The sequence below is a fragment of the Falco naumanni genome, chromosome 15 (genome assembly GCF_017639655.2).
Source record: "Falco naumanni isolate bFalNau1 chromosome 15, bFalNau1.pat, whole genome shotgun sequence".
NCBI classification, from domain to species: domain Eukaryota; kingdom Metazoa; phylum Chordata; class Aves; order Falconiformes; family Falconidae; genus Falco; species Falco naumanni.
The window spans coordinates 1738370-1760239 of NC_054068.1; the positions used below are offsets into that span (position 1 = coordinate 1738370).

Below are 21870 nucleotides of genomic sequence, written 5' to 3' on the forward strand. Positions count from 1 at the left end.
GTTCAAATCCGCCAAGGGTCGAGCAGAGCTTTTGTTAGGGTGTAGCTGGTGACTGCAGAGCCCCTGCTGCGTGAGGCTGGTTGTAGCAGAGCTCTGAGCTGAGGGTCTCCTCGACTGGAAGGATCCTGTTGCAATGGCTGTGGCACCTTTTACAAAATATTTTTGGTTTCTTTCTTATGTAATGAAAACGTGCTTGGTCATTGTCTCCCCTGGGGTTTAAGGGCTTAAGTCATGTAGGTTTCTTTGTAGTAGAAGTTGGTCTTTGTCTTAGACTGGTATGTAATGAAGCATGGAACACAGAAAATTGGACAGGACCGGAGCAGGAGCCTTGTTTGGGGTTTTACTGCGGTGTGCACATACATTATATGTGTTTGTGTTTTTGCATGTGTGTGCATGTACATATGTATATACAGAGATACACACTAGTAATATGTAGTTTTTATTTCATTAAAGCAGCTCAAACTCACAGGACTGAGTCTCGGTTCACTGCTAAAATCCGCCTGCTGCGCCCCAGCCCAGCTGCATTACGTCAGTGCAGATACCGAGTTCCTGGAGGGAAACAAGGCACAAAGTTATTGGTGATTTAGCCACGTAACAGAGACACCTGTGTGAACTTAGATGGCCAAAAACAAGCACAAATGCATTCTTCTTTCTGATACCTTCCTGAGCCTTCTCTGCCGCTAAGCAGCAGATGGGGCTCACAGGAGCTAACATGAGCTTTCTGTAGGAATGGTGTTCACCCCGCAGCCTCCCCTTGGGACAAGTCACTAGTGCCAGGAATGGGAAGATGGAAAACACGCAGGTGGGGAATGCAGAGCAGTCCGGCCGAGGACGGAGCAGTGTGTGCCAGCAGACCCTGCCAGCCTATCACGCCTGGGTCCCCGGGCTGCCACCGGGACAGTGGGGTAGGTGACGCAGCTCGCTGCCAGGGCACCGTCGCTCGCTGCTGCTTCATCTGTTGCCCTTTGGTTCACTGTGATTTAGTCGGCATCAAATCAAGGATAGTGATGGTCAGGAATTTGTCTGCACTGACGTGTTTCTCCATCTTGAAAATCGGGCCCAGCTCGTTTTTGGGGCTTGGCGAATGCTCATGAACCCCTCGAGCTGCAGTTCAGCAGAGCAAGCCACAGCCATAGCACCCTGCCAGGCACGGGGAGGGGGCAGAGCCTGGCTCCCCAAACCGTCCTGGGAACAGAGCAGATTGTGCAGATTTGTGTTGTTTAGATTTTGCCAGAATAATGCAGCTCTGGGGAATCCCCATCTTTCCCTGCTGGTGGGACCTTCAGGACAGGCTCTCGGCACGTTGGTGCACCGTGTGTGCTGTGGAGGTTCGCCCCGCTTGCGTCATGGTGAGCTGCAGGTATGGGCTTTGCACTCCTCGTACCTCTCAGGCCATCAGGGTCTTTTTCTTTTTCCAAACCATCCTGCACACAGAAAACAGGAAATTTTTCCCCTGTTTTCTGTGTGCAGGATGGTTTGGGCTGCGTTTTCTCCTCTTAAATGCATGTGACATGCAATATGGTGTGCAGTCTGCTTAAAGTTAGCATTGCCGATCACTGTAGGTGCACAGTATTGCTTTCTGTAAGTCCTTGGGATGTAAATTAGGGAAATATTTTTCCTCCCATATACAGCAGCAGTGGGAATATCCGAGTGGAGTTCATCCCTCTTTTAAGGAGGTTGATGTGCAAGAAGTCCGGTAGGTGATTGTGTGGCAGATGTGGTTACAGCTCTTACCTGGTTGAAGCCCAGTGGGTTTCTGTGCGAAGCAGAGAGGAGATGGGCCAAGTGCAAAGTCTTCCCTCTCCAGCAGGTTTTGGTCTGAGCCGGTGATCTGGAGCCATCCTGCAATCATTCTGAGAGGGCACGGCGTCGTAATCGGCCCTTCCACTCTGACTAATGGTGGTGTGGCAGGGCCACACACTGCTCCAGCCTCCCTGCAACGCACCAGCCGCTCTGAAGTTTTCCTCATCGCAGCTGATCCCACTCCCAAACCACAGCTCAGAGAACTGACTGAAACAACAGTTTTGTAACCTTGGCCAGAAACCAGATAATCAGTGGCATCCAGAAATGTAGCAATATCAAGAGGCAGCTGCATATAGGTAATTGAGGGAAGAGTTTGTGGGAAAAACTGCTCCCGGAGAAACCACACAGGCAGAGTGGTTGCTCGTGGTTGCAGGGTACTGTCAGGGCTCGCTTTTCAGACTTAAGTGTATCCCAAGAACGGTCCCAGCTGGAGTATTCTGAATCACAGGGTAGTTGGTCATAAATTTCCAAATATAATCTTGTTAGATAATAACACTGAATGGAATAGAAAAACTTCAGAGTTGTCGGAATTTGAGACCAGTGCCCGGTCTTCTGATGCTGGGCAGGAACTGACACTGGCAGGTTATGTGTAGGGTGGCAGTTTAAATTTAACCCATTAGCAGGGATGGTTTCATATAACAAGTCATGGCTGGAGAACCATTGAGGAGCTGGATGTTCACAGCAGCTGGTGAGGTCCTGAGCATCATCTTGACTGCGGTCCTTGAAGATATAAGTGCACATCTGTGTGCACAAACTGCTCAGCAGGCTGAGCTTCTCCATTGCGTTGTTTTCTGCAGGTCCTAAGAAACACCGGGAAGGGGCATCTGTTTACAAGTGATTGAAATACCAACAGCTGCTTTAGTTCATGTTGCTGAGTGTACTTGGCTGGGGCATATTTCAGAAACCAACGAAGCCTTGCCTGAGCCCCAAGCCAGTCCATCCAGATGTGAGTCATTAGAGGCACATCAGGAGGTCAGGAAACACTGTGTGGGTTAAGGCGAAAGAAATATTTGAGAAAGGTGGAAGAAAGGAAAGTTATTGTGGGGACCAGGTACTGATTTTGAGAACAGGAGAGAATCCATGAAAAAAGGTGAAGAAAGATGTTTCATCCTGATAAGGACCAATATTCCCCTTCAAAAGTCAGGAACAAAAAGAAAGCAAGTTCCCCAGGGTAAAGAGGGAAGATGTTGAGTCGAAGGTGAGGGCATGATGGAGCTGGGAAACTGGGGTAACCCCAGATGTGACATCAGGCAAGTGTGCTTTCCAGCCGGCTGGGTTCAGGGCAGGGAAATGTGGAGATCTCTCGATTTCCCTTGTCTTGGATAATGGCTGTAAGAATTAGCACCTCGTGCTGCACTATCTTATTAATAGCTAATCTTTGTGATTACCCATTGTAAGGCTGCTGAATGAAACACACCTGTGTTTGCACTGCTGGCTTGCAGGCCTCCCGCTGCTCTCGGGCTTATGTACCGATGGCGGAAAAAGACGGACTTTACTCTCCCAGAGCCAAGCTGGAGCACAAAGAACAATTGTTCCTTGTTCCCCAAAGTGCATGTCCCATCGGTGCTCGCAAGCAGTTTTAGGCACTAGTCGTGAGTTGTGTAGGCCTAACAGGTAAAGGAAAACACGGTGAAGAGCCTGTCTTTGGTGCTGGGAGCGTGTTGGTAAACCAGCACTGAACAGGATGCAGGTGGGCAGTGCTGGGTGGAGGCTGTGATGGTGTCTTTTTTGAACGTGCAGCCTGTTAGTGATGCACACCATGATTTTTGGTGCGGACTCAGCAGGTGCTGTGCTACTGCGTGGCTGGGAGATGGTCTTTGCAGGGCTGACAAACATCTCGGTGAAGGTACCAGCAGGCTGATGGAGAAGGACACAGTTCAGCATGTTGAAAGACTTGAACTTTTGTTTTATTTCCTGTACTTTCCGGTGCTGGGGAGAGGGAGGGTGTCAAATTTTGGATGTGATCTGTGTGAGTTGTTATTTTAAGGCAATACTCAGAGATTTAAAGACACCTCTTTTTCTGGACAGAGTCCTCAAAAGGAGCCTGAGGTTTAAAAATTTTCGTGTTTTGGTGGGGCTTGTTCATATTCCAAATTTTTCAGACCAAACAAATGTGTTGAATTTGTGCAAATAACGTCTGTGCCTCTAATTGCCATCCTTGTACTGGAGTTTTTTGTAAGGGGTAAGAGCCTCCAGCCAGCTTTTTTTCTTATTGTCTGGCATTTAAGGAAGTCTGCACAATCTTCTTTACTCCAGGCTGCAGGGTATGGGCAGGCTCCGATGCACAGATCTTGGGCATGTGCTAATTTGTTGTGGCTTCAGACAGAGATGGCAGGAGCCCGGCTGGTGTGCTCGCAGCGGGGTGAGAGGCTGTGCAGGGACCTGCGGGAGGGCAGGCTTGGAGGGACGGGGTGGGCAGCCTGTGGTGCAGGCAGAGCCAGGGAAAGCTGGCGCTCCACCTTGGATATACGTCTGAAAGCATTTGAGGACTTCAGCGTTTTTTGCATTTTCTGTTGTCACAGACGTGGATGCTGCTGTCTGTGCGCGTGAAGGCAGGAGAGGTAGGGATAGAGGTTTGGATGCACACGGGGTCCCCGCTGGGTTTGTTAACGGTGGGGAATCTCCCCCATCAGGCACGATGTTGGCGTCGGCTGGCTGGGGCTGCGCGGGCTCTGGCCATCCCTGTGCCTGTCCCAATTTGCCCATGGCCTTCACTGGGAGCCTGGTCCTGGCTAACTGGTATGACTGGTCCTGTGCTGCCTCCCAGCTGCCCAGACGGCCTGATGGGCCGAGCATGGAGCCAGCAGTGCTCTCCTCCTCCTGCAGCTTGGGGGGACAGATGACCCCCCCTTCCCTTCCCATCCCTTTTGGGACCATTGCCTTTTGAGGTCCTCCACAGAAATGTTTGGTCTTAGTGTGTGGCTTCGCCTTGGCATGCCATGGGCGGAATAAAAACCATTTTCAACTGGTTCCTCGCCCCGGCGAGGGGAGAGGAGGGGATCGTGTGTGCTCGGCCAGACTGGCTCTGCAGAGCCCCGCTGTTCCCGGACACACAGCTCCAGCCCCGCTCCTGGACGTGCCCCCACAGTCCCGTTTCTCCACCCTCCAGGAGGGTGCTTGGGGATGCTGTGAACCCCCATCTGCCAGCCCCTGCCGTGGGGGGGAGGCAGCGGCCAGGAGGGTCCCCAGCCCAGGAAGGGCCACAGGGCAGCCCATCTCCCGCTGGGCTGGGCGTCGTGTCAGTTTTTCCAGCTTTCTCCCTGCAGGCAAAGTCGTGTGTGCCATGCTGCGGCGGCTGGGACCGCAGTGGCCTTCCCCGCGGGCACGTGGGGCCGCTGGCTGGAGCTGGCTGTCCCAAACCGGCGAGAGCTGCCACGGCCGGGCTGGCCGAGCCCCAGGGCTGAGTCCCCTGTCCACAGCTGCTTCCCCAGGGGACCCGGCGTGGGACCCGGCGTGGGACCCGGCCTGGCGGGCTGCGGGAGGGTGCTGCTGGCCGGGCGAGGGGCTGGGTGCAGGGGACGGCGGCGTGCGCAGCTGGGGCTGGCTGCTGGCCAGAGGTAAACAGCTCCTTTGTTTTCCTGGAGAAGTACGAGGGATTATATTCTGTTGAGCTCACTCGGTCTCCCACTTCTTATTGTGCAGCAGACATGTAATCATTTAGTTCAAGGAGCTTAGTTAATTGTTTACAAAATAGGAAGGGTGATGATTGTCTCTCGGTAAGGAGGTGAGGTTGAGAGGGGTGTGGTGGAAAGGGGGTGACTTGTCCAGCTCCCAGATTAGGAGGGATTGAAGCCAAATCGTAATTCTGCAGCCCTAGATTTGCGACTTTGACATGCTTTGCCGTCGCTCCCGCAAGCTGGGGATAGCTCTTCCAAACCGGGAATTTGTACCTCCCTTCTGACTCTTATTAGACGTGCTTAAAAATGAAACGAAGACTGTGCGAGCCTTGTTGGTAATTGTTGTGCAAATGTAATACTCCCTCCAAGCTGTTAAACAGGCCAGTGCTCTGTTTACATGGAGAGGCAGCCAGCTTTCCAAGTGTAATGAGTCAGCTAGATGAACAGAAGGGGTGCAGAATTAATCTGGCATCCGTCTGGCCTTTTCTCAGTTAAACAGGTTTTTGAAGCTCCACGTGAATAGGTACCTACCCCGGTTACAAACAGCCACAAAGGCATCAGGAGTGGGCAGAATTTTTTCGAGAATAAATTGACAGCGTGCGTGCAGGCCATGAAACAGTTGTAGCGAGGCGCTGGAAACAACGTGGGGTTTAATTTTTGGCTGTTTGTGGTCAGGAGCGGAGTGTGCCCTGGTCCCAGCCGTGCTGGTCCCTGCGCTCATCGCTGGTGTTAAGTGAAGCTGCTTGTTTTTAATATCCTTTCCCGAGTGCAAATTTCCATTGCCCTGCACATCATCTGAATTGCCACTTCTTGGATTTGCAGTGAATATTGAAGGGAATCTGTTCAGGTGTGTGCAGACTGTGTGTCCTCCGTACAGACGCAGTGCTCCTGCCCAGTCCTGCTCCTCACAGGCATGTGCTCAGGCACTTGCTGGTTTCTCCTTTATCTGCACCTTAATGAGCACCAGTAGGTGAAACTGAAGGGAAACAATTCTTAAACTTTACAAATCGATTAACGATGGCTGATGATCATCAGTGATGATGAACAGTGATGTTCTTGAGGCTGTAAATGGCTGGAGCTGCTTCTAGAGGAAGCAATTGCAGCATCTGGGACCCCCATAGATGTGCAACACTGAGGGAACGCCTCGGGCTCCGGAGCAGTGCTTTTGGTGGAGTATCACCGGCGCCAGGAGAGCCTTGCTGCTGTGATACGGGATGTCTCTTTAGCCACCGAGCCCCTGGTTGGGTGTGCGGCAGCACAGAGGCCAGAGCCGCTCACTCTTGCCTTCAGGTTTTGCGAGCTCCAGCCTCTCTCTGCCGGCACCCGGCGTGCCCGAGGACGGCTGAGCTGCCTTTTTAAGGTGCTGTTTTCAGTCAGCCCTTGTGGTGCTTGAACTTTGGCACTTGTCTTGGGCTGCAGGCCCTTCAAGTGATGAAGAGCAGAAATTTGGAGACACAGATTTCTGTAGTTGGTTCCCATGCTCTAACAGAAGATTTTCTTTTTCCATTCTCTCTTTCTGGACATGCTGGGTTGGTATGCTGAATTTTCTGCACTTTCCCTGCTGTTTTTGCTTCCCAGCTGCAGTGATGAGGGGGGCTGATCAGCCTGCTTTTGTCTTTGCCAGTTCAGGTCCTTTCCTGCTCGTGCATCTAAAAGGAAAAGGGCTGGTGACTTCTGGTTGGGGGTCCCAAAACTCAGCACCATGGCTGTCCTTGCGTCGGGCAGGGAGACATGAAGAGGTCTCAATCCCTGGAGCCTTTGTTACAAAACACGGGTGACCACCATCCCGTAGCACAGGCAAAGGAGCTGGGGCGGAGGATTAGCCACCTTGGAAAGCACGTTTCCTGCTGAAAATGCCAGCTCCGGGATGTCTCAGCACTGTCTGTGCTGAGTGCCTTGGTCTAGGAGTTTGTGCTGCTGCAGGGCTGGGCTGGGACCTCTGAATCACTTTTTTAAAAAAAAAAACAAAACCAAAAAACACCAAACCCAACCCAACCCAAAGGGCTCTGAAGCACAAATGAAACATTTAAATTATGAAGGGATTTCCAGAGAGCTTCTAAAATACGAGGCTGATGAAAGCACCACGCTAGTGTTCCTCCAGCCCTTAACCCCCTCTCCTGCCCCAGCCGCCGCAGGTGCAGGGACCCAGCACCCAGTGAGATGGTGCTGGGCTTTCCTGGTGCTGCCCAGGAAGGCGGTTCAAGGTCCACGCTGCTTCGTCCCCCGGCCCTGAGCATGCGGGAGGGGTTGGCTCCTCTCCTCTCCTGTTTTCTTTCACTCTCCCCGCCCACAGAATTCCCATCTTGTGATGGAGCGCTGCATGACTTTGTTCCTGGACAATTTCCTGCAATTGTAGCTCTGCAGAAACCCAGCCGCTATTATAAGAAGTTAATGGGTGCAATGTGTAGTGTTGTCAGGTGGCAATTAGCTGGGGAAAGCATTTTCAAATGGTGCCTGTTTATGCTGTTTCAGCGTAAGTACGACGAGACCTTTGCTGTAGGGATTGATGTGGGTCACTTCTTGGAGATATACTGTTGCACGGATGCTTTTTAGCCTCTGGTCTCGGGAGAGGAGATATTTTTGTTCACCTAAAAAGGCCTCGCCTGCCTTGGCTTCAGCCAGTATTTCTGATCCCTGTTGCAGCTCATGCTTCGCTGTATTTCAGAAGTCAGTTGTCTTTTCAGCCCTGTAACCAGGCAACACATGGCAGGAGCAGGGAGCGCTTTGTTATTCTCCAAATTGTCTTACCTAAGCCAAGGTATGGCAGCAGCACTGGTGCCAGGGTGAGGAGCCTGTGACAAACTGTGCCGGGAACACTGTGACCCCCTTGGCAATTTCTGGTCTCGTCTCATAATGGAGACATGTTCAAAAAGTGCATTTTATAAATAGATTTTGTAATTGGGCGAAGTGTGTATTGGTCCTGCGAGCATCTGGAAATTCTGTGTGACAAACTGGAGGGTCAGGGGTGTCCCTGCCCCAGACATGCACCTGGGAGGTCCATCCCCGTGTCCCTGTACTCTGGACAGAGCTGTACCTGCAAGAAACTTTTTGTAGGCTTGGAGTGATGCTGTGGGTGAAGAACAGGAGGGATATTGCTCTCTGTTTGGGCATGATCTGTTTTAGGCTATCCCTTGCACATCAAACAAGTCGTGTCTGCAGCTGCAGGTCCCAGCTCGCTCCTCATTTGGAAGGTGGCAGAAGCCAGCAGTGGTTTTGCCCGCTCTCATCTGCGGTGTGCGGCATTCAGAGGCGCTCAGCCATCCTGGTGTTGCCGTTCAAGGGCTCGGTGGGAGTTTATCCCCATGGGAAGTGTCTTGCCTTTTTCCCCCCCAGTGGAAAGATCCTTTTGAGATGTCTAACTTCTTTTTTCCTCTCTCTAAACAGACGGTTGATGATGAGGCGATGGCAGCATAAATGAAGATCAAGTAAGGAAGGCAGAACGATGCCCAAGGGTGGGTGTTCTAAAACACCACAGCCAGAAGATTTCTCTCTCAGCAACGACATGGTGGAGAAACAAACGGGGAAAAAGGTAGCACGTTTGGTTCGCTTACCTTCCTTTAGGGATGCTGCCTCTTATGCCTGACGTCTTCAAGCCATGGCTGTATTTCATGTGGCAAGAGGTTGCCATGGGCTGTTACTATCAGAATCAAATCAGCGTGTTGGCTCTCTGCCAGCTGATGCGGTCCACTTCATTTCTCAGTGGCCGCAGTACTTCCCAGGAAGTGCTGCCACTGTGTAGGCCCGACCCGGCCGAGCCATGGGGGGGATGCTCTGCAAGATTCTCTTGCAAGTACTGTGCATTTGTAAGCTTCTGTGCACTAAGCCACGGAAGGACCAAATGCAGCGATGGCGCGAGTGCGTGCTGTGCGAGGGAGGAGTTTCTCCTCCTCTGGCTGCAAATGCTGTGCCGGTGTCAGACTCGGCTGGTCTTGCTTCACCCAGAAGTCTGAGCGTGGTCTGACCAGGACTCAGCATGTGAGCTGCTCTGCTGAAATTACTGTTTCTGTGGTTTTATTTGAGGTGTTTAGGTTTTGACTGGGCTTGAGGTGAGGTTACTGAGATGAAATCTGAGTTCAAGGATAAATAAGTTCATACTTTTCCTCTTCGTTCCCAAGTTCTTGTTTTGCTCCAGGCTTTAGCTCTGCTTCCTCTCATTCAGCTTTTTTTCATCCTTCTCAGTATTGGTAGTTTCCAGTAAATAGTTGTGCAGAATGCTGTGTACGAATGTCACCTTTAAATATAAATTAAAACCTGCATCTGCTGTATTCTGCCAAGGAAACAACTATCATCCACTTCCCTTTGATCTCCTTGCTCCAGTTTCTCAGCATTCCCCCAGGAGTTTCTGCCAGGCCCCGGGAGCTGAAGCCGAGCTTTGCAAGCACCAGTGATGCTGTGTCTCTTGCTCTGTCACTTCCCCTGCCATCCCACCCGCACTGATGACAGTAACTCCTCTTATGACTGAGGTTATATTATTGCCAAAATGAGGAAAATGACAAATAACCGATGGGAAAATCCCAGGCAGAAATTTGATTATCCAGCACGCTGGTAGCACCTGCCCCCTTCCCCTTTCTGTTGGCCATGCATGCGCAAGTCCAGAGCAGGAGCATCGCCTCTGTGCGGGCTCTTTGCTGGGCACAGCATGGGGCTCCTGGGAGGGGGGTAAAAACTGGGAGCAGGGGCGTTGGAGGTGAAACAGCTGCCCTCTTACATGGGGAAGATGTCAGCATTTACCCTGGCAAATGAGGCTGAGCCCAGCAGCGCAGGATATGTAAATAGGGGGTTTTGTCTGCGCTGCGTAAGAAGCTTAATGTTGGCGCAGGTGCTTCAGGGGGGAGAGGATCAGTTATAATATGAATCAGCTCCCATTTTATTTCATCCACTCACGGTAGCTTAAAGGCTGCATGTTATTTACAGAGCAGGTTTGTTGAGCAGTGCTAGGGACGCCGGGAACTGGAGTTATCTCCCGCTGGCTAAATAACTAGGACACAAATGATTTTATGCTTCCCATTCAGAGGCATCGGCGCAGACCTGTGGAGAGCGGTGTTGAGTAAGGATGGGGAAGAGCCTTTCTGCCTGCTTAATTCGGGCCTTCTCAATGGAGAAGGCTCTCGTGCTCCGGGGATGGAGCTGAGATCCAGCCTAGGTGGCCAAAGGACACGGCGCAGCGATTCACCCTGTTCGAGTTAACTCTGAAGTGGGAGCTGGAGCAGTGACTCAGGTTGAAAGCACTCGGGCGTTAGACCTCCTCCTTCCAGACAGCGTCGTACCTGCCTGTCAAGCAAGCCGCTGCTTTTAATTTATCTTGCCCTTGTCAACACTCCAAAGGCCCGAGCCTGCACCTTGGCACGGGCTTGCTGGCGGAGGCTGGCTAGGGAAGGCAGAGTGGCTGCGGCAGAGCCCCGGCCGTGCCACACAGAGGGACCCACACCCACCGAGGCTGCTGGCGATGGTGCACGGGGAGAGCGCAGCGAAGCTATAGCTGCGTCGCCACTTGAGTGTTTTCCTCTCAGTGCGACCTCGGTATCGACACTTCTAGCGTTGAACAGGCTTCATGTGCTTGGGCTCCGAAGCTGTAGCACTGAAGGCAGGTGGGGGTGCGGGGTGCAGGGTGCTCCTCGGCCCTGGTGTTGCGGTGGGCTGAGTGCTGCAGGAAACACGTGAGTTCTGCATTTGAGCACGGTACAGCCAGGCTCTGGGGGAGGCTGCCCTTTCTGCACAGGGCTCCTGCTTGGTGGAAGAGGGTGTGAGCTGCTCTCTTTCAGTTGTAGAGCTGACTGTAAGAGGGAACTCCTCCTGGCTCTCTGCTCCCTGCCCTTCCATGGGAGGGACGTATTAACTAGTGAGGTGTCGCTCGAGCAACGAGAGTGAAGTGCTTCAGAGGCTGTGTCTCTGTTGCCCTCCGTGGCCAACAACATGAGATGGTCCATCTGCTTTGCTGCTGTGGAGCAAGGAGCAGTTTCTCCCGGGGTTAGCGGAGGCAGCGGGGCAGCCGGTCGGGCCCTGGCAGCCTTATATGGCTGCGCACAGCCTGCCCGGGGCGGGCGCTCGGCAGCCCCGCAGGCTCCTTCTGCTTGAGTTCTGACTGAAGGATTTTGTAAAAATAAGCATGCCATATATGAATAATTCTCCTTTCTGGTGTAGATCCACAGATCCCCATACCAGGAGCAGATTACTCACGACTTAGGCTGTGCAGAGCACCACAGCAAGAATTATATCAGTTGTCGAAACCATTTCCTGATGTGCCTGGGACCGCTTGCTGCGTGGTTACACCGTGTGCTCAGAGGCTGCGGCAGAGGATTTGTCTCTTTATGAGGAAATGCTCCCACTTGCGCAGTTTAAATTGTATTTTTGCTGCAGTGATTGAACTGAATGCCAAGCAGAACGATGTTTGACCACCGGTTTTTGCTTGTAGGAGCTAGCGGAGGTTAAAAGAAGCTTTTGCTTTTTCTCCTTCCTTTTCTCCCAATTTCAGAAAAGCAAACATAGTCCTTAGTTCTTGATTCTTCTTGAAACTTACCGGGCTGTTAGGGCTTTCCAGCACAGTATGGACAGGCGCTGGGCTCTGTGTCCAGCACAGAGTCACTCGCCAAAGCGTGAAATGTGCAGGAGCACTGGGTGACTCAGTGACGTTCCAGTGAAGATGAGCAGCCTGTAGTCATTGCAGGGTAACATTTCTTACAAACCTCAATGCCTGAGGCATACAGGAATGGGACTTCAGTCCCAGTTGACTCCATACTTCCAGTGTTTTGTTGCAGCATTGATAATGACACAAATTCAGACTTTTTGAAACTTTATGTGTTGTCCTCTGGTTTTGGAATGGATACAAGGGACCCAGATTTAAGGAATACCAGGGTTCACTTTCCAGAATGTTCACTGTGCTCTCGGGGTAAAATTGCGTCCATCCCTTTTTTGTGATGCTGGGTGAGAACTACTCCTGCCACTTCTCTCCCTCTGCAACGGGCAGAGACCCGTCCGGGAAATTACATGCTGCTGTCACTGTTCGAGCAGGGAAACTCCTGCTCTTGCAGTATTTGCTTTTTGCAGCGTGGGTTGTTTTGCCCACGGCAGGAGTTTGGTGTGCTGGCTTGGCATGGGGCATCACCCGGGGGGTGCAGGCATTGGAGCCCTTGGTCCTTTTGGGTTTCTCCTCGCAGGCTGCCGGTGCTGGTTTTGTTCGTTGCTGCTTACTTTTTACTAGCATTGCAACCTGAAACACTTTCAACTCATTTTGGAGAACAAAGGGCTTTGGGGATTTCCATCGCTGGTAATGCAAGTCTTTGCATAAGCGGCTGGGACGTGAGTCAGGTTTTTTCAGTGTGAAGCGCAAGCACGGCTCTGGCGCAGCTCTCGGCGGGCGGGCAGAGGCAGCGGTTCAGCGTTTGTGTGCGGGCGCTGATCGCACAGCCCTGCTGCGTGCGACTCGGGCGGACAGAGGGGAGGAGCAGGCTGCAGATGCACAGCCCATCCTGTAAAGCAAGCTAGAGACTTGCTTAGCTTCTCTGCTGGAAATACGGATTTCTTCGCATGGGTTTGTAAGTGGCTCTGCCTCGCAGAATCTTGCATTTGGAAAGAACTACGTGTTTGGTTTTGCTCTGAATACCAGTGTTTGGACAGTAATCTGACCTAGCTGGAGTTTTACATGAAGGTGAAAAGTGGCTTTTATTTGTCTGTGTCATAATGACCTGAGCAGATCAATATCGGGGTCTCGCTCACTGATTAGAGATCTTTGTCCTAAAGAGAAGTTGGCGCAGACCCAGTTAAGCCCTTCCACTCCACACACCACGTGCATGGCTTATGCCGACATAGCATCTCGCATCGGGCCAGTTCATGATCGGTTTGTGCTCCAAACCACGACAGCTGATAACAACTCATGAGGCTTCTTTTAGCTGTAGCAAGCGTAACCCAAGGTGGGTTCAGTTATTCCTGTAGTAAGTCATACTAAGAACATAAAGTGACAGTAGGGGATTTTTCCTGAAGTCACAGTCTGCCGTCTCCCCTTTGCCAAAGCAACTTTTAGTAACGCCTACAAAGGGGAACTTGTTTCTGTTGCTGAGCTCTCAACAGCACCCCCAGTCCCCAAACTCCCTCTCTTACTCTCGGCAAGAGCTGCCCCAGCCTTGGAGAGCCCCAAGCCTGTCTTACACACAGACATTCGTACAAGTTTCTCTGCAATGTCAATTGATTTGGATTTGTTCCTTTTGTGAAACCTACTTCAGATGAGTCTGAGCTTACTTTAAACATGAGAAGACCTAAAAATGAAAACAGCTTTTACTCATAAAAAGGACGACATTCTTCATTACCAAATTGGAAATAATTAGGGAAGTAAAGCTTAAAATAAGAACATGAAAATGCACGTTGCTTTCAGGAATATGACTCTCCCAGCTGCCTTAATTTCTCTGCGATGGTTTCACCGCCAACTGCTGCAGGCATCCTCAGCGGGTTGCTGCTTTCCAGGGGGGAGCAAAGTTTGGATCTTCCTTGCTCCAATTAGTATAAAAGGTTATCATTATGCTACTGTACAAATTAATCTTCAAAGCAGTGCTGGGACTGCCACCGCTTCCTTCGTTCCTCGGTAATTTAGTTTTGCTGAACTGACTGGATCGGCAGCTCTGAGCGTTTGGACGAATGCAAACGAAGCATTGCCCGAGCGTGCCCAGCGCTGGGTTTCACAGAGCCGTTTCCATCTCCATGCCGGGCTCACCCTCTTGCCTGGGAAGGCTTTTTGCCTAGTTCCTCTGCTCTGTCTCTCCTCCAACATGGAATCTTTAACAACGTTGCAGAACTTTCTAGAATAAGCTGCGTTTTCACCTGTCGGCGCTTTTTCTTATTCCCAAGTGCACAGCATTAACATAGCAGCCTGACCCGGCTTGCAGGCACTGCAGCCCCCCGGCACCTGCAGGTTTAGGCTGTTGCGCCGCAGCGGCCAAAGCCAAAGATGAAGGGAATTTTAGAGAAGGTGTATTTTAAACAAGCTGTCACCAATTGTTTGCATTTAAGCGGGGTGCAAGAGCAGCAGTGCTGCCAGCCGATGCCTGGAGCTGGGTCGCCCATGAGGCAGAGTGCTTTTTGGGCAGCAAGAGGACATGACGTGATGGGTTTGCTCCAGCTGAAATCTGTTTAAAGGTAACAAACAATGAAAAAAATGTAATTTTTGTATTAAGCACAATTGACCTCTTGTTGGAGTTCTCAATGTGAAACGTGGTGTCTGGAAAAAATGCTGGGAGTGTAGGAAATCCCACTGCAGGGTGCCGGGGGCTCCGCCGCATCCTGCCCCAGTGCTGCGAGAGCAGGCAGAGCATCCCGGTGCTGAGGTGCAGGAACAGCCTGCCTGAAGGGGCCGGGCGAGGAAATTGCGGTACAGGCAGCGAGCACGGCGGCTGGCAGAGGGAAGTGTCGTTTTTGAAGCGTCAGCTATGACTGATCCACCTTGGACTCTTCTAGAAGTGTCTCTCCTGCTGAGGACTGCTGCCGCTCGGTGCTGGCAAACCCGAGCTGCCGGTGTCGGGCGTGAGAGGTTCAAATGCACCTTCAGAGCCCAGAGAGGTGCCGGGTTTCACCGGCACTGTGATCCTGCGGCTCCCGATGCTGGAGCAGCTCGGATGCCATGTGTGCAGGTGTGCCCTCAGACCTGGGCGCCGGGGGAAGAGACATGCACGTGGTTGTCTCTGCTTTTATGCTCTTGTCCCAGGCCCCGACTTCTAAAGGGTAAAAAGGGTTGGGGTGACGGTTGTCTTGAAGCGCAGTTGAAGTTTTTGAGGGGGACGCAGGGGGCCATGTCTCTGCAGTTGTTATCCCCGGGGAATGTTCCCCCCGCATCAGCATGGCCTCTCGGATGCTCAGTGGGGTTTGAGTGTAGCGTTGCTGGTTGAGGCTGTGTTAAACTGGGGAGCAACAGGGCAGACCAGCATACCTACGTGCAACAAGGCAGCCCTGGGAGGCAATCCATGCTCCCTGGCCTTGCTGGCACCTCTGAGCTGTTGGGAACAGCAGCTGGCATCATTTGTTGTCGCAAACTATTTTTATGCCCGTCAGAAAAAATAAGATTAAAGCTTTTAAACCTGGAGGGTTTAAATGAAATGCTGGAGTGTTTGTTTTGGCTGTAGTGACTTTGTCCCGTTGCACTGCTGACTCCTGTGCTGAGGAAGGGCTCTCAGCGCTGCTCTCAAGCAGGGCTGCCCTTCTTCAGGCTCCAAACGTGCCTTGGCTCCCTCCAACCACAAAAGCCACTGTCAGATAGGTTTGTTTAGCTTGCTTTACCAAAAAAGGGATTCCCCAACCCATTTTTTTGGTCCTCACTGGAGCGCAGGCGAGAGGGGCCGAGCATTGGGTGTGCAGCCACAGGGCTGTCAGGCTGCCCGTCGCGAAGGGGACGTGCAAGCAGAACCCGTTGGTCCAAGTAAACAGTTTGTCTTTAACCTGCGGGTGAAGTCTGGTTGCCAGACAGAAACTCAGAAAGAGGAAGGAGCAACATACACAGTGACGACGTGGTCTTGTGACTGCTGGCACAGGAGCCACCTGCCAGGGTGCTGAGTCTGATGCAGACAGCATGACTGGGCTTCTGTAAACAAGGGAATTTCTGTTAGATTTACTTGTCTGAGTTTCTAGCGATGGTCTTGCATGATTTAATGCATTGAGATAATCTAACCCTGTATCTAAAGCTTAGGGTCTAGGTTTTGCTAGGTTATTGAAATCAGATCTATCACAAAGCTGCTTGTTCTGGCCTTGTTTATAGAGCAGTGGCACAGTGCTCAATCCAGAAGCGCTTGCTTAAAATAATACTGTTTCTCATGTACAAAAAACAAAAGTGCATGACTTCAGTCTGTATACATTCACAGCATACTGAACTCCTGAAGTTTGAGTTATGTACCCGCTCTTGCTGTTTGTGTGAAAAATCTTGTCTGCCTCAATACTTTGTCTTGCTCGGGATGTTTCTTCAAAATTTCTTCCTGCTGCTTGTACCAGGGAGCCCCCAACATCGCCGCCTTCACCTTGCTGCATGTTAAAATCCAAACCAACCCGAATAAACAAGACGTAGGTTGGCCTCTCTGAGAAAGCAGTAATGCTCAGCCAGCATCCGCATTGCTTTCCTTGCATTTATGCAGCGTTGGTAGGTTTGTTCTCAAGGTAGCTTCTCCTTCTACAGTCCCAGCTGAAGCTTGCGTGGGAGACAGACAGCTAAACCATTCAGCCTCTGGGAATACCTCAGCTGGTGTTTGCACATAGTTGGGACTTAGAGTTGATCAACCCCAGAGTATCCAGCAATACCCAGCATACCCCAAAACACAGGTCGGGGGGGGGGGGGGGGGGGGAGCGAGCTTTGCCAGGGCTGGTGCTACTGGAACTGCTGCTTCGCTGCTGGATGTTGCCACCACGGGACCCTTTGCCCCATGACGGGGCAATTGCAGGAGCACCTGCGGAGCTGGGAGAACCTGGAGCTTCTTGCCCTGGGATGGGGGGTGCTGCCTGCAGATACCGGCAGGGCCGTACTGGCCTTTCTGGTACGAATCGTGACGCTGACTGTACAGTGCAAACCTTGTAAGTGCATTTGGCTGCGGTGCTGATCCTGTAAACAGTCAGCAATGTTAACAGACTTATCGGCTGCCAGAATATTCTCCAGAGTAACATGTTATCACGTAAGCTCAAATAGTAATGCTGTATTCTTGTGCTAGAAATACTGCAGGCCCCAAGGAGCAGCCCTCAGCTCCTCACGTTGAACCAAGGGCCTTAACGCTGGGTTTTGTGTGTGTCCCAGGCATCGTCTTTGCACTCCCCTCCATCCCACTTCTGCTTGGGATTGGGAGCCTTTCCCAAATGATGGGTGCGGCTGTGATCAGAAATCCTCGGGTTCCCCAACCCCAGCCTGTCTTCCCCTTGTGCTCACAGCAGGCACACCCCTGCGGCACACGAGGTGTTGGCTCCCGGTTTTCACGTGAATTGGTTGCAGGTTTGGCACCACGTGGCAGCCTGAGTTGCCCTTGCTCTTCTCTGGTGCTGGCTGAGCTTTTTAGCTCGGTGGAGGCTGCTTTCCGCAAGACACTAAACCCTGGTGCTGGAAACCCACGGTAGAAAGGAGAGAACAAGTGCTGTGTGAGGCTGGTGCAGGACTTTGGGGGTTTAGGTGAATGCAGTCCGCGGAAGGCTCTTATTAATCTGGTCTCTTCTCTTTCTAGGATAAAGATAAAGTTTCTCTAACCAAGACTCCAAAGTTGGACCGGAGCGATGGCGGCAAAGAGGTGAAAGAGCGAGCGACCAAACGGAAGTTGCCTTTCACTGTTGGAACAAATGGAGATCAAAAAGACTCGGATACAGGTACAGAAATGACGTATTCCACCCTCAAAACATGAGTGTTGGGGCTGGTGGGGAGCACACGGTGTCCGACACACAGGCAATCCATACTGAAGTGTTGTCTGAAATTTCCTGTATTTTAGTTGAAGGAAGAGGCATGTGGACAGGAAGATAACTGTTTTGGTGTGCACGTAGACATCTGGAGCTGAGTGGGTTAATGCCGTTAAGTTCTTAATTATGTATTTAACTGGACCAAGGGGTGGCTTCCCTTCCTTTGGCTGGTGGTCCCTTCTCCTCCATTTCTAACTAGTCCAGTTCATGAACTGCAGCTTAGACAAGCCAAGAAACGGTGCTGGGCTTGTTAGTAAGAACTTGGAAAATAAGAGAATAAAGCTGAGTACTCTTTTAAAAGAAAAACAACAAGCAGTAAAAAAAATGAGCTTGCACGTGGCTGCTTAAAGTAAACCTGATGCATATGTGTGTGTATGTCTGTAGGAATATGTATGTATACCTCTCTAGCCACGTTTTGTTGTTTTGAGGCTTTAAACTTGTACTTCACTGTCTTAAACTGAACAATTATTTTCAATTGGTGTGTGTAAAACTGCCTGGAGGCCATACTGATGGGCTGGAGGTGTGACTTTGGTGACTGGACCTTTGAGTGTTCAGCTCGGCTCGCTGGGGCTGATGCAGGTGGTCCTCAGGACCATCAGGGTATTAAGGTGACCTGTTTGCCCCAGTTCTTGGGGCTGCCAAGGTTGCAGCGTGTTTGCAGCGTGACAGCGGCATGTCCTCAATCCACGCCTTGTTTCTGGGAAGCGTTGGTGCCGCTATGGGTATTTCAGCCTGGCTTGGTCACGGTCAGGCAGGTCACAACTCGTGGCAGAGAAGTGGCTGGTACTCGTGGCTCTTGCCCACCGTGGTCCCACGTAGCTGCAGGGATGTTGAATGGGCTGTTTGATTTGTAAGTGACTGGGAAGAGCTGTCGCAAAGCTTTGACAAGGAGAACACGATGCTGTTTGCTTGTAAGGGGCTAAGCTACGGATTTATGGGCAGAGGTTTGAGTAGATTTTCTGTACATTTCTAGGAAATACGCATTTGGAAATAGTTCTGGTCAGGTAAGGATCAATAATTGTGCGAAGAGAGAGACTGGACTAAAAGTTGGGAATATGCTTATAAATGGTGAAAGATGTTTTGCTGTTACTCTCCGGTGAGCATGTGAGGTGGTCTGGCATGGGATGCAGTGCATCGGCCTTCCATGAGCTGTCGGCCAGTCTCCCCTGGTTCAGAAACTGGGAGGGCAGAATTTAAAAGGTCACGAGTGCCACCTGGGACATGCAGCCACTGCAGCAGTGAGGGCTGCTTCACAGGCGAGGTGGCATGTCCTGGGGCTGGCCCGGCATTTCCGTGGGTTTCTGTGTGCTGGATGGTGATTTTCACAGTTGCTGAACTCCCTGTCCGGAGAGAAAGTTTCAAAACATTGATTCATTTATTAGATGACAGCTCATACTGACGGCTGTTTGCGTTTGTGCAGGCGGGTGAGCACATCGCAGAAAGGATAAATTGGGGTTTGCCGTTGTGGGAGACAGGGTGGTCCCGGGCCACTGGGGAGCAGACGGGGTTACAACCCAACGCGGGTGGTGTTCAGCCCCTCCTGACAGGCATGAGGGGAGTTTGTGGTGCTGTAGTTTCACTTGCATAAATGAAGGGGGGGGTGTCACCTTTGGAGGGAGGATGGCCAGGGCAAGGCAAAGCTGATTAGCCAGAACCACAGCTTCTGCTTTTTGTCAAGGGTGTTTCTGCCATTCGATACTTGGTTGAGAATTTAAATGCAAACTCGCTTCAGGGCTGTCTGACCCTCGTGACAGCTAAAATGTCATGGTAGGGCTCCATCAGCTCGCTTTCCCTGTCTCCCAGCAGCAGTTATCTGCTTTTCAGAGGGCTCTGGTCTCTCTCTGGCTGTAGAGATGTTAGGAATGTTTCTCCTGGCAGCAGCGAGAAGGAAACCAAATTAAAAAGAGAGCAGCAGGGCAGGGAGCAGAGTGCTGCAGGGGGGAGGCTGTGGCTGCTGCAGGGTGCAGAGGGGCTGCAGCTCAGCCCGTGAGACACCCCTAGCCATCAGCTCCCACGTTACCCCTCTGCTTTCAGCAGGCGTGTGACTTGATCTTCTGACACATCTTCCTCTTCCTCTTCAGGGCTTGTCCTTCCTGGGGAAGCGGGGGTGCAGGCGGCAGGGCCGAGCCGAGGGGCAGCAGCAGCCCAGCTCCCTGTCGGCACGCAGGACAGCCAGAGACAAGGAGGTGGTGGTTGTGCTCCAAGATGCGTTTAAAGACAAGCTGGGCTCGACAAATGCTGGAAAGGTGTAGGCGAGCCTCTAGCAACCTGTTTGGTGGAGACTGAAGGGAGGAAGTGACTCAGCCACAGGGGAGGAGGAGATAGCAGCAGGGAGCTGCGGATAAACGCACGCAGAGTCAGGCTGATACTTAGCAGGAGCCAGTTTCTCTTCTCTGAGATCTTTTCCTTCAGGAACCAGATGCTTGAGATGGGGAAAGACTTCCTGGCACCTTGCTCTCCTCTTGCACCACCCCACTGCAACCGTGGGGCGTTTCAAGCCCTTCTGTTCCTTGGCCTGGCTCAAGACTGGCTGGAGCAGGTAGAGGCGTGTTCATCAGTGCACAAGAGTTGCATGCTTCATACGGGGGCGGCAGGGTGCCCCCGAGCCTGTGCACGTGTAATCAGTGGCACTCATCTAACGACACGCACCGGGCAGTGCACACTCAAGCCTTCACGGCTAGCAGGCTGCCGGAGGATGCTTTTGTCTCAAACAAAGGGGCTGCAGTGCACACACCCTGCAGCCCCTGCTACCTCCCCCCTGCCTGGGCAGAAACACTGCTTGCCCGCATCCCTGGAGGAGGAGGAGGAGGCTGTTTTTTCTTGTTCTGTTCCTAAACTTTGGTTTCAGCTCTTGGGAGAAGTGGGATTGCAACATCGGTGTTTGCCATGCCAGTTGCAGAGTTGACCTTAGGTGATTTATGTAACGCAGTCGTGCTTCCTGGGCTGCTGCACACAGGCTGTTGCCTGTGTGTGAGGGTAGTTTTGCTAGGGTATTCCAGAGCAACATGGAATTTAGCTGTAAGGATGTGGAGCTGGGAGCTAGGAGAGCTCTCTTTTTGCCCATAGTGGCTATTTTTTCCCCTTAAATGTTTAAGCAATAGCGTGAATCCTCGTCCCGATTCATTGCAGTGACTCATTTTCCTTAGCACGGTGTATCTGTTGCTTTTTTTCTCCAAATAGCTCTGGCTCAGCTTTGACATCTGTACACTGTACGTGGGGCAAGAAGGCATCTGTTAATGGGTTTGCCTTGCCGTCAGAAGGCAGCGAAGCCCCCACCGGCCGGGTGTTGGGCAGCAGCCGGGTTGCCCGTCAGAGCCGTCCTGTGTTGGCAAGATGTGCTGCAAGCTGTTGGCGTGCCGTCCGGTGCCGGGACAGCCAGTGAGAGCCTGTGTGTGTTATTGCCTCTGTTTGCCTCCTCGGTGCACGGGCACCGTCCCCTCACCAGCAGGTTGCAGACGTTAACCTATGCCTCTCGTGTGCGCCTGTGCCGCCTGTCACCGGGATGGCTTTTCCAGTTGCACCCAGGTGTTTGCCGGGGATGCGTGTGGTCCTTCGCTGGAGGGGGGCAGCTCGCCTGCCCCTCCTTTAACCCTGCTCTTGCAGCCCGCTCCTTGAGCTGGCTTAGGAGGGTGTGCTGCTGGCAGAGTGCTGATGCGTTCAGAAAGCGAGCAAGTAAGCGATTTCGTTCTTGATCTGGTTTTATTTGCAGCAGCCCACTGCCAGCGTGGCGTGCCTTTACCGTGTCCTGGTCCTGAGCAAGCACTCCCAGCACTGCTCCGGGTTTGTTCCTGTACGGAGACGGGCTTGCTGTGAGCTCCTGGAGGTGCTGCTGGCCAGTGCTCTTTTAGTATCATTTTGGTACAGTAGGTTCAGTGCTAAATCTTTTCAAAATTATCTCCTTCAAAATGGTTTCTAGAGCAACAATTCTGGCTCTGGGGTTCCTCGGAGTTAACTAAATAAACTGTCTTTAGGAGGGGAAAAATTGCGTAAAGCTGTGAGCTACCAGACCCTGCACATTACAGATCCAGCACTGTGGGAGCAGCATCTCTCTGCC

General features: G+C 51.9%; 1 protein-coding gene across 7 annotated transcripts in view; it reads left to right on the forward strand.

The window, feature by feature from the left end:
• The window catches only part of ANKRD11 (ankyrin repeat domain 11), a 159715-nt gene that overhangs the window by 110538 nt on the left and 27307 nt on the right, over positions 1-21870 (forward strand). For all 7 annotated transcript variants that reach the window (XM_040615327.1, XM_040615326.1, XM_040615329.1 and 4 more), the window contains 2 exons: positions 8805-8949; positions 17591-17729. In XM_040615327.1, the coding sequence (XP_040471261.1) occupies positions 8863-8949; positions 17591-17729 (226 nt within the window). In that variant the 5' untranslated portion in view covers positions 8805-8862. The remainder of the gene's footprint in view (positions 1-8804; positions 8950-17590; positions 17730-21870) is intronic.